Source organism: Mytilus californianus, unplaced genomic scaffold (genome assembly GCF_021869535.1).
Source record: "Mytilus californianus isolate M0D057914Y unplaced genomic scaffold, xbMytCali1.0.p SCAF_2, whole genome shotgun sequence".
NCBI classification, from domain to species: Eukaryota; Metazoa; Mollusca; class Bivalvia; order Mytilida; family Mytilidae; genus Mytilus; species Mytilus californianus.
Window position 1 is genome coordinate 967,643 of NW_026262668.1, and position 15,561 is coordinate 983,203.

Genomic DNA, 15,561 nt, shown 5'->3' on the forward strand with positions numbered 1-15,561 from the left:
TTCTGATGAAATTTATATTTTTAATATAATGTAATGTGTACAGTATCTTATGGTTATTATTAAATATATTTATGACATGTGATTACTGAGAAATCATTTTATATATAGATTTTGAAATTAAGTGTAATTTTTTTCCTATGCAGCCATACTTTTTTTTTATAGTTCTTGAACTTCTTTGAAATATTCATGTCTAAAACTTTTTTCTCAAGCTGCATGAGAAAAAAAAGTGTTCCTCATCCTCAATGATAATATTACAATTTTTACACTTTATTGTTTATATCTCCCACTTTAGTTTGACCCCAAACTCTTAAACTAGATTTAGTTTAAACCTTTTATTTTCATTTTTTATGTCATTGAGACTGTTTCATGTTTGTTTTTAATTTCATTGCATAGATATAAATTAAGTGTGGTTTCAAGACGATATTCTGGTCTATGTTCAAAACAATAAACGAAAGTGTGTACTTTTAACACCAATTAACACCTGTTTATTTTTAAAAATACATGGAATCTGTTACATTATGTGATTCAGCAGCGATCAATATTTCATGTGATTCTTTTCTTCTTTTTTTAATTTAGATTAAGCAATTACTTTATACGCCTATAAATGTTTGGATATTTTAGATAATTAAACTATTTTAACAGTGATTACCATGTTTTCTTATTTACAGAAAAAAAATCTATAACAGTTATTTATATATACACACCACTGTGTAAGAGCAATATTAGAACTACTTTATGGAATTTGTGTTTTACAGGCATTTTTCCTTCACTTAAAGACTTAATAAGCTTAACCAGTCAATAATATGTTTTCAATAATAAAAAAATTGAAAAACTTTTTTTAGCCTTTGGAACGGTGAGCTTTTGCCATCACTTGCCGTCCGTCGTCGTCCGTCTGGTGTAAACTATTTCAAACATCTTCTCCTCTGAAACTACTGAACCAATTTCAACCAAACTTAAGCTGAATGATGCTTAGGGTATCTAGAATAAAGTTTGTGTTTTATTTACTGTTCGTCAAATAACATGGCCGCCATGGCTAAAAATAGAACATAGGTGTAAAATGCAGTTTTTGGCTTATATCTCAAAAACCAAAGCATTTAGAGCAAATCTGACAGGGGTTAAAGTGTTCATTAGGTGAAGTTCTATCAGCCCTGAAATTTTCAGTTGAATCTGATAATCCATTGCAGTTTTTGGTTATTATCTTGAATATTATTAATGATAAAAATAAACTGTGAACTGCAAAAATGTTCAGCAAGGTAAGATCTACAAATAAGTTCATATGATCAAAATTGTCAATTGACCCCTTAAGGAGTTATTGCCCTTTAAGGACAACTTTACACAATTGGTTTATCATTTTTTTTAACTTTGAAAAATCTTCTTCTCTGAAACTACTGAACCAATTCCAACCAAACTTAAGCTGAATGATTCTAAGAGTATCTAGAATAAAGTTTGTGTTTTATTTTCTGTTTCGTAAAAAAACATGACCGCCATGGATAAAAATAGAACGTAGGGGTAAAATGCAATTTTTGGCTTATATCTCAAAAACCAAAGCATTTAGAGCTAATCTGATGAGAGGTAAAAATGTTTATTAGGTCAAGCTCTGTCAGCCCTGAAATTTTCAGATGAATCTAACAATCCATTGTTGGATTGCTGCCACCTAATTGGTAATTTTAAGGAAATTTTGCAGATTTTGGTTATTATCTTGAATAGTATTAATGATAAAGATAAACTGTAAACAGCAAAAATGTTCAGCAAAGTAAGATCTGCAAATAAGTTCGTATGATCAAAATTATCAATTGTCCCCTTAAGGAGTTATTGCCCTTTAAAATCAATTTTTCACAATTTGTTCATTTAGTTTGCTTACTTTAAAAAATCTTCTCCTTTGAAACTGCTGAATCAATTTCAGCCAAACTTGGGCTGAATGAGTTTCAGAGTATCTAGTATAAATTTTGTATTTTATTTTCTGGTACGTCAAGAAACATAGCCACTTTTGCTAAAATGAAACATAGGGGTAAAATACATTTCTTTGATTTTGAAGAAAATATGACAGATACAAAGAACATTTCAATGGAAGTTTTAAGCCATTCATTAATATATATTGAAAAGCAAAAATAATCATCGATGAAAGATTTAAGCAAAAAATTACAGGTGAGCGATTCACGCTCTTGAGAGCCTCTTGTTTAGGTAGCAAAAAATAGAAAAACAAACAAACTTCGATTGAGGTAATTTCAGGAATTACTGGTCATTTGACTACGTTTATAGTTGTATTTCTATTTGCAGGAGAATGAAGGAGACCAACTCCTGTCGACACCAAAGAAGAACTATTGTCTCCGATGGATGTCTCTACTTGCCGGGGGATTAGCTCATGCTATGTTGGCATCCAATCTGATATTCTATGTCTACATTAATGATATCAAAGCCAAGTTTCACTATAACCAGACAGAAGGTATTGTTAAAATTTGCATATGCGCATGAGTATAATTCAATCACGCTACAAAAAAACTATTTTTTGGGTTAGGCCTGGTCTCATTACTTACTTAACAAAATAAAAACGTGTAAAATGGCCTGTTTATGTCGTATATACGTCAATTTTAACATATTTATGACGTCATGGTGACACCGTGACCATAACTGACTTTTCTGGACTGTAGGGGCTAGATTATATCATACTTTTGATTTAACACTAAAACTAATATAACTATGAAATTGTTGAACTGTATTGTCCCCCCTCCCCCGCGCATAGACAATTGCATTGACAACACTCTCATACTAAATTTCTTGAAGGATTGATATGACATTTATAATAAAGGTTTATATCAGTTATTTCTCGAAAATTAGCGCTGATCTATTATTTTTACAGGAGTTTCAAGCACTCTCACATCTACATTTCTTTTTGAATTTTTATGAAGTTATATCAAAGGAAGATATCTTATCATACATGTGTACCCCTTTGAAGGTGTTTGTTGAACACTAAGCCCTCTCTCCTTTTTTTATCCAGATAAGTTGAAAAAACATAATGCACAAATAACGAAAAGCACTGAACAAAATAATATCGGTTTTACAGATAAAAAGATAGGTATAAATATATACTGGTACTAAAACTTTAGTACTTAAACTGCAATTGAAAATTAAGTATATTTCATTTTAGTGGAATTATTTGCATCCATGTTGAATGCCGGAATTGGTCTTGGGTTTCTACCCAATTTAATTGGTAGCAAACTGAAATCTACGTGGATATTAGTTATTGGTTTACTGTTGAGTACTGCTGGATTACTTTTATTGTGGAGTTCTACAAAGATGGTGGCATTTTATGAGGGAAAGAGCTGGCTTATGGCTTTATATTTTCTTATTAGCGGTAAGTTACGAATTTACTCCTTTGTTCTAAATATTCCTATTTAAAACAATGCCTTGATTCTTGAATGCATTTATTCAATTGTTTATTGTTAAAGCATTTTTAGTACATAGTAGCAGCTATAATACGTTCTGTGGGAAATTGAAATTTGAATTTCGACAACAAAACATGTGTTTGCCTATTTCGCCCTTTGATTTCAGAAAAACTAATGTGCATGTAGGAGGGGGGAATTTGATTTCAAAAAATTACTGGATTACTTATAAGATTGAACTCTTGCATAATTTATGAAACCAGTTCATTGTAGGAACCATGTTATGTTAATTAGCAGCTTTTAGTTAAGTCGCTGATGAGACACGAGGAATGGAAGCATATTTGTATTTTATTTAAGTATTTTTATATAATATGTAAGTCAATCAACAACAATATTGTTGACTACTTTGTCAGTGAATGAAAATAACGCTATGAACTTCGTGCGTCCGAACGCTCAAACTTAAATATTTGAAAGCCAGGGATGTCTTTATTCGTAGAAACCTTAGGAGCCATATTACCAAAAACCAAATTCAGCTGGCAAAAACACTTCGCGAGAATATCCATTAAACATTTCTTGTCCAGTTTATCATATCGTATTTAGAACGAATTTGAATAAAGTATTGTATGAACTTTCCTCAATATATAACGACGAAAATTTAAGAACTAAAGCTTTTTAATGATATTCTTTATGTTTTTTTTTCGAAGGTCTTGGAGGTTCTGTAGCGTACATTATGGCATTACGATTCAACGCAACACATTTTGCAGAAGACAAAAGGGGTCGCATAATGGCGATGATGTTTATTTTTATTGATATCGGCATGATCAGCTTTACAGTTATATATTACAAGGCTTTACCCGCTGCCACCAGATTAGAAGGGTTTTTGATTGTTGTGGTATCTTTCAATGCTGCCGTATATATATTTTGCATGATATTCCTCAGAAATACACCATCTAATATCGGAGAAATTACTGTTGCGAAAGAGGAACCACATTCGTCTAATTTCAAATATGAAGCAATGGACACTGAGAACGCATTGTCAGAAAAATCCTTTTCGGAACTCCTCTGCACTATTGATTATCAATTGCTTGCATGGATGTGTTCATCGGCATTTGCTGTATCTCTGTTGCTAAGCAACAATATGACAGTCTTAACAAAAGAACTTGACCTGACCTCTATAGATACTGTCATCACGATCATGTATCCACCGATAGTTATTGTTGCCGCATTGGTATTCAGTTTAGCATCCGACAAATTGAAGCATACACTAACGAGGACGTCATTTTTAATCGCCGGAGTAGTATGTTTAGCCATCAGTTCGATATTAAATGCTTTTTTATCGTCAGGCAAGGGTGTTGTCATCACTGCGGTAGTGTTAGCTGCTGTTGGAACAGGTATAGTATATACCATTGGACCTACAGCTATGAGTGAAGTGTTCCACATTGATAATTTAATGCGGAACTGGGGATTGGTAATGCTTCTGCGAGCTGTTCTGATAATTATTCTTCATTTGATTTTCGGTGAAATATATGATCTTGAAGTCAGTTCAGATGCTTCAATGTTTTGTAAAGGTTTACATTGTACTCGTTATGGATATCTTTTAACATTTGGCGTGGCAGTTATAGCCGTCGGCCTTGGAATAATATTGATTATACGCAATAATTTAAGAAATAAGAGAACAACGGAGATGTGATGAAGGAATCAGCTTGTCGAGTCATTTTATTGTAAAACTAGTTTTAACTGCTTCTCAACATAAGCTCTTTAAGTAAGAAATTAATATTTGTACAACTTATGTTTATTTCATTGGTGTTGCTATTTTTCAAAGTAGAAATACGATTGAATAACATAACAAAATATCATTTATTATTTATTTGTCTGTTAAGGAACGGTATTCCTTGATTTAACAAAGCGGTACGTACTACTTGTTCAATGTTAAGATATATAGTTGTTGTTATTTTTTTTTACATGTATATTAAAATTTTATTTGAACTCCTTGTTATACAATCTGGTAAATTCACGAGTTTGGTTGCGGATGTTATCTTTTCAACAATATACCCATTGTTTTACCAATCTTTGTTTGATAATACAATACAAATGTACATATGAGATGAGAACACAATTATTGATTTTGGATGCAATAGGTCAAAGGTCTAACATGTGTCTTACTTTCACAAAACTTGGTGTGATAATGTCCTATGGGATGAAGTAGATCTCGATTTTTTTGTCGCTAGTCTAGGTTAAACGTTAAGGTAACAGAAGTAATCGATAGACTGAAATTAAAACCAAGTTTTGGTTTCCGGGTGTTATATTTGAACCATTTGTATTACTTATACAAACCTTAGTGTGATAATATCCTATGGAATTAGGACGATCTCTGATTATTTCGAGATCACCAGGTTAAACGACAAGGCCACAGCAGCAAATGATAGACTGAAATAAGGACAGCATATTGGTTGCCGGGTGTTTTCTTTTGAACAATTTGTATGACTTTTATCAGGACGACGAGGGCGGATTTTGACGACCTTGACGACCCATGAGGGTCTTGCACGGTCGGAACTTTTATCAAACTTTGTGTGATAATGATCTATTTTATGATATAGAAAATATATTCATGAATCATCAAACTGAAATAAAGAAGACCGTATAGATTGTTTGGTAATTAAATCAAAGGTCACAATACCTACATGTACTTTTCATCCTTTAATATAAGTTGTCAGCAGACTCTACAGTCCTCATCACAAACAAAAATAATACCCCTTTTCAGTTATTGGTTTCATTTACAAATTCATAAAGATCGCAACCTGACCATGGTGTTTCTGGATTTAAAAAATAATCTTCTCTGTGTGAAGGTCAACTATAAATGAGACAGTAACCCAATACAGACGACCTGTGTGACATCAACCGTAAATTATAAAAAAATATTAATAGATTGCTACAACCAACAACGAGGTTCCTGAACTGAGATAGGTATATAAGCATAGTGATTCTGCAAGTAAGTGAGAAACGATATTAGCTAGTTAAGTATTCATTTAATTGAAATATATTTTTTCTCAATAAATGGAAAAAAAAACCAATTTAAATAATGTTAACAAATAATAGTTTAAAATTTCCTTCCCAAAAATAAAACATTTAAAAAAGAAAGAAAAAAGAAGAACCCTCGTCAATAAAAAAATGTCCACAAAATACTCAGTTCATAGCCGATTTCAAAAAGCATAAAGCCTTAAACAGTTCAAATCAGGAAAACAAGTAGCGATGTTCACATAATGTGTTCACTAAATCCTAATCGAAAAAGATCAAGTTTACTTTATTTGGCAAAACCTTTTGGAAATTTGGGTCCTAAATGCTCTTCAATTTCGTACTTTATTTGGCCTTTTTTATGTTTTGATTGAGCGTAACTGGTGAGTCTTTTGTAGACGAAACGCGCGTCTAGCCACGCGCGTCTGGCGTACAATATTGTAATCCTGGTATCTATGATGAATTTATTGATACAGTTTTGACAGTGTTCAGCAGTGAATCTAATTTCAACCTAATATATTTTTTTTGCAATAGTCCGTTTTAAATTACGTTGCATAAAAACATAGGATTGAAAATGAATTTTATGCTCAACTATAAATATACATGTAACTAGCTTGTACAAGTTCTTGACCATTTGTAAATGTCTGCATTTGACTAAAAGATGAAATCGAGCTATTTTGAACTCTTTACCATGATAGTACATCGTCCAATCATTCCGTGAGAAACCGCCTCGGTGGTATCGTGTTCGCCTCGAGTGCGGGTGGTCGTGAGTTCGAACCCTATCCGGGTCAAACCAAAGACTTTAAAATTGAATTGGTTATGCTGCTTCTCTGCTAAGCACGCGGCATTAAGGAGTAAGAACAAAGACTGGTTAGCTAGCTGGGAGTCGGAATAATGTGTCCGGGTAAGATGACATGTCTTCCTGCGGACTATTACCTTGTGAACTAGCACGTAGAAAATGCGGCTCAGCGTGTCGGTCTAGTACAAAGCATCATCATCATCATCATCATCATCATTATTATTATTACTATCTAATGGTTGAAATGTAAATAAGTACACGCAATCAAAGTAGCTAATCAGATCTCTCAAATCGATCTTGCTGGCTGCATAAAATGACCGACTGCTACTAGATATACTCCATATTCTAGATAAACATATTTTATATCTGTCTGATTAAACCCAGCCCCCACTATCCACTTGCGTTTGTAGGCTACAACCGCAAGTGGATAGTGGGGGCTGGTTTTAATCAGACTGATTTTATATCAACATCTAGTCAATTTACGTCCTGAACATGCATGCCAAAGACACTGGGCGTTACGGTCGAGGAACAGTAAATGGGTTATTTATGGCACTCATGCAACATCTTCTTATTTCTATTTCACATAGTTTTGTAAAATTTTGCATACAACTTCGGCTTGTTGAACTATAATAACTGAAATTCGAAAAAAATAATGCAGTTATCTCTTTTTTTATCTAAAATATCACTGAATGAATTCTTTTAAAAAAAGGTGATCATTTGTATAGAAAGCGCATAAAATCGGTGAAAAATGTTCTTAAATTTGACTTAAAATCACCAAATCTCCAATTTCATATCCATAGAGGTGTCTTTAAAAACTATATGTTGTTAATACATCAATTTCAGTTTTAATGATGTAAAATGATAATAAGGTCACCGACTATTTTATATATCACTCAAAGTGGTGTTCTGGGTGAAGAAAAAAAAACGGAAATTTATGTATCAACATCATGTAATTTTTTGAGAAAAATCTATGGATTTGAAATCGGAAATTTGATGATTTTAAGACAAATTTAAGAACGTTTTATGCCGATTTTATGTGCTTTCTATAAAAATCTTCACAAATTTTGAAAGAATCCAAACAGTAATATTTCAGATAATAAATTCATCATTTAAGTTTGAATTATAGTTCAACGAGCAAAAGTTTAATGCAAAAGGTTACCAAAATCTGTGACATAGCCTATTTACTGTACCTTCCTTGACCTTAAAAGTAAACAACAATCAATCTAGTCAATTTACAGAAACACACAAGAATGAGCGCGTGAATATTTAGATCTAACAAATATTATGGTGGAAAATACATACATATATACAAATAGTTGTGTTTGTATTAAATCTTCATTTCTAATTTTATTGTCTTAAGTTGTTTTGCCTGAAACGTTAAAAGTCTACACGTACAAAATGTATAGTTTGTATAAGTTGTGTACAGATTGTACCAGTTAGATTAGTATTGAAAAATCTACAAAGAGCGAATTTTGTACATGATCAACTATTACAAAAAAAGTATTGGCAAAAGGTGAGCAAGATAAGGAAGTTGCATTCAATGCAACTTATTGCAATTAATTGCATCTAAAATTATATTAAGACTAGTTATACTGTCCAAAACACAAAAGCGAAGTTGGTGAATCTTTCTTAAAATTTTGAATCATTATGACCCACTTTTCGTTTTATCCAAGATATATGTGGATTGACAAAATTATCTTGAAATTGTTTATTCAAAATGAACCTATAATACGACAAATGCACGAACAATTATATTTCAATCTTTGGGTCGATTTAATCTAAATCGGACCGGAATCTCCTTTTTTGCAAGAATTAACCCCTTTTCAAAAATTTAGCTTGCTTGATCTTTCCCGGAATGAATACACTTGAAACAGTGATCGATTGAAGACATCAATCACAAAATAACAGACAGCAAAAACGTATTGAGTTAGCAAAACAATTTCAGCCACTGGTCATGCTGATAGTAATAAGTTTTAGTTCTTTTTACAAGTAAAGAGGCATAAATAACTTCGAAAATTAAATGAGCATCTTCCATTGTACCATTAGCCAAACAACTGATTTTCTGTGCAACATCAGCAGGGAAGAACACCTTCAGAAAACGTGATATTCTTTTACTACAGTGAAACAAATGTTTTTGCTGGTCTCTCATAATAGCATTAAAGACGTGTCAACAAAGCTGAACTTGCAAACTTTTATATTTTACCAATCAACATTTTTCGGGAAAATTAAAAATTCTGCACACCATGTGGTATCTTCTAGTTAATAGTAATAAAATCCGGTTTTACAAGATTAGTCAGAACCATGGGAATCAGGACGAATTGGGAGTACAATTGTCATGAAAGAAACAAATTAAAAATAATCTTGATAGCTTGACAAGGTGTGATAAGGCATGGTATTGGAGAGAAAATGGCGACAATTGTTTATTTATTCAGCTTGTTGTTCATAGCGTTATCGACAAATGGTGAGTTCTGCATCACTGAGAATTTTTCTTACTGTAAACTGCAAGACAACCTGGCGGTATTTTGAAATATGCGTCATACGAACATACCTGTGCGATAAATATCAGTAAATAACAGACAGACACACGCAAAGTTCACTCGTATTTTCCTGATAGTTATTTTAATTTGCAAAATATAACACGAAGGAAATTGTTGATGATGTATATACACTTTACAAAATATATCATACGGTTTAAACAAAACAAAACGAAAATATTTAAACGTATATATTTCATTTTCTAGAAATTTCGGTAATAAAGGGAATTGATTTGTTATGAATTAGGCCGTTAGTTTTCTTAATTGAATTGTTTCATATTTTTCATGTTGGGGCCTTTTATAGCCGACTATACGGTATGGGTTTTTTCATTGCTGAAGGCCGTACGGTTGCCTATAATTTCTTACATCCACTTCATTTGAACTTTGGTGGATAGTTATCTCATTGACAACTATACCATATCTCCTTATTTTTTTTAAAGGTAAGAAAAGGTACTTTTGTCCCTCGAATTAAGAAAAATAGACATTGAGCTATCGGAAATAAAGATAAATAATAACAATGCATTAGTCTATAAAACAAAAATAATAAATAATCCGACATATATTTGAGTTTTTTGCCTAACTAAACATTAGATTCGAGTATTTTGCCTAACTTAACATTAGATTCGAGTATTTTACCTAACTTAACATTAGATTCAAGTATTTTGCCTAACTTAAAATTAGATTCAAGTATTTTGCCTAACTTAACATTAGATTCAATTTGTTAGAAAATTTTATCTACCGTTCCGCTATCGGCTATATATTTTAAAAAACTTCAAAAAGCATTCTGCTGATGAAATTGCTCTTCTAACAGGTAGCCTACATTCCGAGATTCGTTGGGACTGATGAATTCCTGCGTATTAAAATTTAACTATTCAATTTACAACTTTATTTTTTAAATATCTTAACATTTTTACTCCTAATAATAACTCCTTAATATTGAAAATAATGAGAATTAACAAGAGAGGGTGCTAGCTACATTACTTTAATTCCAACAAAAGGCAATATAAAGTGAATAATCGCACTGTTATTCTACTAGGAGTTGCATTGTTGACAGACTCTGGACAAGGAACATCTTCCAATAGTGGTGGTTCTACAAGTAACAATGGATTTGGAACAGGTTCTGGGTTTGGATCAGGGGGTGGTGGCCAGTCATCATGGAACGGTCATTACACTGATAAATCTTCGGCTTTTGGTGGCAGTTTCGGTAGTGTAGGAGGTTCTGGATCATCTGGTTCTGGGTCCTTATCATCTGCAACTGGGTCTGTATTATCAGGGGCTGGTTCTGCATTATCCTCATTAACAGGAGGTTCTGGTGGAGTAAGTTCAGCGTTATCCTCATTAACGGGAGGTTCTAGTAGCAAAGGTGCTGGTGGATTTGAAAAAGGATCTATGGCTGAATTGAGTGCAGGTAGTTTTTCAAATGGATTTGGGTCTTCAGGTGGTAGTGGCTCTGGTGGAAGTGGAATGAGCTCCTTTGGTTCAGGTTTTGGAACTGGAAGTACTGGAAGCGGAAGTAGCTCTGGAACATTTGGTTCTGGTGGTAGTAGTGGAAGTGGAATGGGCTCTTTTAGTTCAGCTTTTGGAACTGGCAGTGGTACTGGTGGCGGCGGCTCTGGATCATTTGGCTCTGGTAGTGGAATGGGTTCATTTGGATCAGGAGGTAGCTCTGGGTCTTTTAGTTCTGGCGGCAGTGGATCTGGAACAGGTTTTGGATCAGGAAGTAGTAGTGGTAGTGGAAGTGGGTCGTTTGGGTCAGGCTTTGGTTCTGGGAGCGGTGGAAGTGGATCTGGTAGTAGTGGAAGTGGATCTGGATCGTTTGGATCAGGATTTGGATCTAGTAGTGGTGGTACCAGTAGTGGAAGTGGAAGTGGAAGTGGATCATTTGGTTCTGGGTTTGGGAGTAGTGGCAGTGGATCTTTTGGATCGGGTTTCGGAACTGGCAGTAGTGGTAGTGGAACTGGTTCGTTTGGTTCAGGATTCGGTTCAGGTAGTAACAGTGGAAGTGGATCAGGGAGTGGCGCTAGTAGTGGATCTTTTGGTACTGGGTCTGGTAGTAGTGGTAGTGGAAGTGGGTCTGCTTCGTTCGGATCAGGAGGTGGAAACGGACAAGCAGGTCAGTTCTTCGGGTCATCCGGTTCATCGGGTTCTGCGGCGAGTCAATTTGGTAGTGCTTTAAGTTCGTCTGGAGGATCAGTTGGTTCAGCTGTTGCAGGCATAGTTTCGGGTGGTTCATCAGGATCATCGAGTAGTTCGTCAGGTGGAACCTTCAACGGATTTGGCGGTGAGTTTATATGGTAAATACAAATAACACGTCATCATAAATACTGTGCGGAGTGTTTGGGGTTTGCTTTCACCAAGGACACTTAAAAGGCTGTAATTTAATTGATGAATAATTTGGAAAACAAAGTGACTTACGGTCTCCTATTCAGAATTCAAATGAACATTTAGTAATTTTGTTTTCGTCAAAATTATAACTTACGAAAAATGTTCCTGACCAAAAACATCAAAATATTCATTAAAAATCGATTACAAGTATAATGCATGATAATTGAAATCACAATGTACCTTCACGATACAATTGGTATAATTATAGACCCATCTCAACAAAGAACTGCACCGATAGACCGAATTTACGTAACCATTGAAAGGATCCTGTAATCGTCTTCCTAATGTTAATTTCTGAGGAAAAGTGTAGTTCCTTACAAAGTTAGTCGTATATCTGCCAAACTTTTCCCGCCCGTTCTTGTCAAAAGAGTCATGATTAAAGTTTTATGATGACCTTTCAATTAATCTTAAATAATCTTAAGTAAAAAAAAAATACACCGATAGCTTTAGAATCTACCCTGAGCTAGTTCAGGACAATGAATATATTCAGAAATGAGAGATGTCTTAATGGAAGTAATTGATGGGAGCCCCCCCCCCTTTTCCCCGAAAAAGAGAGAGAGAGAGAGAGAGAGAGAGAGAGAGAGAGAGAGAGAGAGAGAGAGAGAGTTGTCTTTAACAAATCTGTATATCTTGATGTGAGTTGTTATATCTAAATAAGTAATCAATAGATTTTAGATAATAAATGAATAATATGCGATGTTAATTGTACGATTGTTAGGTGGTACAATGGTAAACAACCAGGGAGGATTCGACCCTAATACAGGATCATATCAACCAAATAAAGGACAACAAGCAACATCGGGGAAGTATCAGTATGCTGGGTTCTCACCAGACCAAATTAAAGGATTTGGTAAGTAAAACGTATTTAAAGTTTGCTAGGTACATTGTACATGTCATGTATTAACTCAAGAACCTAACACCGTCACGTTTATGGAAGGATTGATTTTTTTCACTTGCATTTTTGGGTCTAGCATGACACCCGCACAGACGGGGGCCTGAAATATACTGCATTTTTTCATTAATTCTGGTGTTTTTTAGGATGTATGTTCATGCAATCAATCCGTTGATGAATTGTACTATAATAGTGTTTTCATTATTTGTTCATGATATATTTAGGTAAAGACACTGGTATGAACAATGGTGATGGCGGGTGCTGCGACACTTCTGGTAAATGTAAGTATATCTCATTTTAGCTCATTCCACTGATGACATTTCAATCTTGTATGTCGAATGTGGAACTTCAGCTCTTGTCTTAACGTGACCTCAGCATATTAGCGAATGTTCAAAGCAATTTTGTTTGTCTATAAAGATGTAAGTCAAGATAATGGAACTCATTAAGTCGAACTTTATAGAAACAACAAAATAAATCATAAAGATACGCAATTGACTTGAGTGAAAAAAATGAAAATCGATTCTTGAAGATCTTTACCATGTAGAATTGCTGTTTGAACAGACTTATTTTGCTACAGAATTGTATTTTTATTGTTATCTTTAAAAGCTGTAAAAGCATGTATTTTTTGCCTAGCTAAATGCCACATGTGAGTAAGATCAGATGCAGAAACTTATAACTTATTCTCTTCATCCTGAAGACACTCTTAAAAGCCCAGAAAGACTACATTTTCTACATGTTTTGATTTCCTATGAGGGTTTTACAATTAAGCAGAAGTTGTAGCATGTAGTTCCTGTAACAAAGGGTATTCTAAGTTCACATGGTGCTGCTTCTATGACTTTCTGTTTCATTTCAATGGATGTGGTAGCTGGTCTACGATAAGCAATAACATGCAGGGTATAAGTTTGAGATCAATGCATCCCTTCTGTAGAATGATTGCATGCAAGTGTTAACGGGTCATCTCATATATATACTTTGGGAAAGGATGGTTTGACTACCAAACCAACCATAGCGTACATCGATTGCGCTTGAAAACATGGGGAAGGGTGTAAACGGTTTATGGATTTGAACAGGAGAGAACAACAAAATTGGTTCTCTTTGTATGAAATGTATATTACAAGTAGCCAATAAGTCAACGATAGACAACTACATAAGATGCATATCCTGTAAGAAGAACCAACAACATACTGTATTGTTAGATAATCATGATGTTCAAACCTCTGAAAAACCCTTATAGTTAAAAAATGTCGAGAAAAGCTTATCAACATCTTTAGATGCATTGCCATATATGCACACAACATAAGAACATTGCATATACTGCTTAGAAATTAATGGGACGTAAAACTAAATCCAAGTCATGTTAGTGAGAGTACCCTACTTTTTTGGTTAGAAGCTGGTACGAAAAATAGCTTCTCAGTGATGAATTGTTATGCTAAGTTACATGATTGAAAACTACTTTATATCTGAGAACTTTTAAGCAGTCGTTGAAACATAAAATGATATTCAAAATGAAAGTCTTGCATGCAATACCAAGTAACATGAACACACATCTTAAAATGAATTTGAAAACTCACGTAACAGAATTCGACCGTAAAACTAAGCTTAGTTTAATATAGTCAGGATCGTCTACTTTTTTGCCAATCGTCAGATTCTTCCATATCTATTCCATAAGTTGAATGTCTGTAAGTCACAAAGGGGATAAGAAATCGAGACTGAACCGTGAGTGAAAACATAACATAAATCCGTGAACTGAAAGAGTGACCTACATTTGTTCGAAATAACTGGGCTTGTTTACACAGTTATTCAAAGTTCTAGAAATGTTGCAATTGCACATTAATGTACGTGGTTTATGTAAACCTGTGCAACAGTAGTTTCAATGAACACTAATTGTGAATGCACAATTTGACAAAAATGTTACTGCAGTAACCTCTATAAACGTCGCTATTGTCCCTTTAAACGATTTATAAAAAAAACTGTCTTTGTATATAAAAAAGCCCGTTCAGTTTGTACGATAGTCCAGGACGTGCGCCACAGCTTCTAACGTGAATACCTTGATTGATTGTTGCTGGTTACAAGTAAGTTATTTAAAAAATGTTGTCTATATGTAAAGGTTGAAGTAATCTCTTGTACAGTTTTACGGATGCCATTGTGATAAAGTTCAACGTTACGGAATATCTAAATCACAGATGTCCACGGATATGTTCCACTTGCGGAAATTAGTTTGGTTCCACTAGTGGAGCTAGAACTATTTACCGAGGTTTTTTTTAAGTTGACTCGTGTTGTTTTTGCCTTAGTTTTTAGTGGTGTATTTTGTGCTATTTTAGATATGACTGTCTGTTAGTTTTACTGGTAACAGTCTATCCTTTTTCTGCTAAACCGTGTTTTCTTTTCAAAGTTGACAAGCAATGGTTTAAACATTTTTGGTGTCTTAGGGTTAGACAAAAGACATTCGTCAATCCCTGATACAAGTCATCAAGACGACCCTTCCGAAGCACCTGTGCTCATGTCCCGACTTCCAGTCCATTTAATGGTGTTCAATCTTTAGTTTTATGGACTGTTTTG

At 34.0% G+C, this 15,561-nt stretch overlaps 2 protein-coding genes across 3 annotated transcripts in view; both read left to right on the forward strand.

Moving 5' to 3' along the window:
* LOC127729044 (uncharacterized) overlaps positions 1-5,366 on the forward strand; it is a 28,955-nt gene extending 23,589 nt beyond the window's left edge. For both annotated transcript variants that reach the window (XM_052236666.1, XM_052236665.1), the window contains exons 2-4: positions 2,278-2,443; positions 3,146-3,352; positions 4,085-5,366. In XM_052236666.1, the coding sequence (XP_052092626.1) occupies positions 2,278-2,443; positions 3,146-3,352; positions 4,085-5,070 (1,359 nt within the window). In that variant the 3' untranslated portion in view covers positions 5,071-5,366. The remainder of the gene's footprint in view (positions 1-2,277; positions 2,444-3,145; positions 3,353-4,084) is intronic.
* A 4,227-nt stretch (positions 5,367-9,593) lies between these two features.
* LOC127728850 (uncharacterized) lies at positions 9,594-15,340 on the forward strand. Its single transcript, XM_052236444.1, has 5 exons — positions 9,594-9,652; positions 10,762-12,006; positions 12,829-12,960; positions 13,227-13,283; positions 15,324-15,340. Exons 1-5 carry the CDS (start codon positions 9,598-9,600, stop codon positions 15,338-15,340), a joined length of 1,506 nt encoding a protein of 501 aa, XP_052092404.1. The 5' UTR covers positions 9,594-9,597.
* Positions 15,341-15,561: the final 221 nt, after the last annotated feature.

Coding starts and splice junctions, on each gene's coding strand:
- LOC127728850 (XM_052236444.1), top strand. CDS start 9,598: ATGGCGACAATTGTTTATTTATTCAGCTTGTTGTTCATAGCGTTATCG. Junction 12,007..12,828: donor AACCTTCAACGGATTTGGCG/GTGAGTTTATAT, acceptor TACGATTGTTAG/GTGGTACAATGGTAAACAAC. Junction 12,961..13,226: donor AGACCAAATTAAAGGATTTG/GTAAGTAAAACG, acceptor TGATATATTTAG/GTAAAGACACTGGTATGAAC.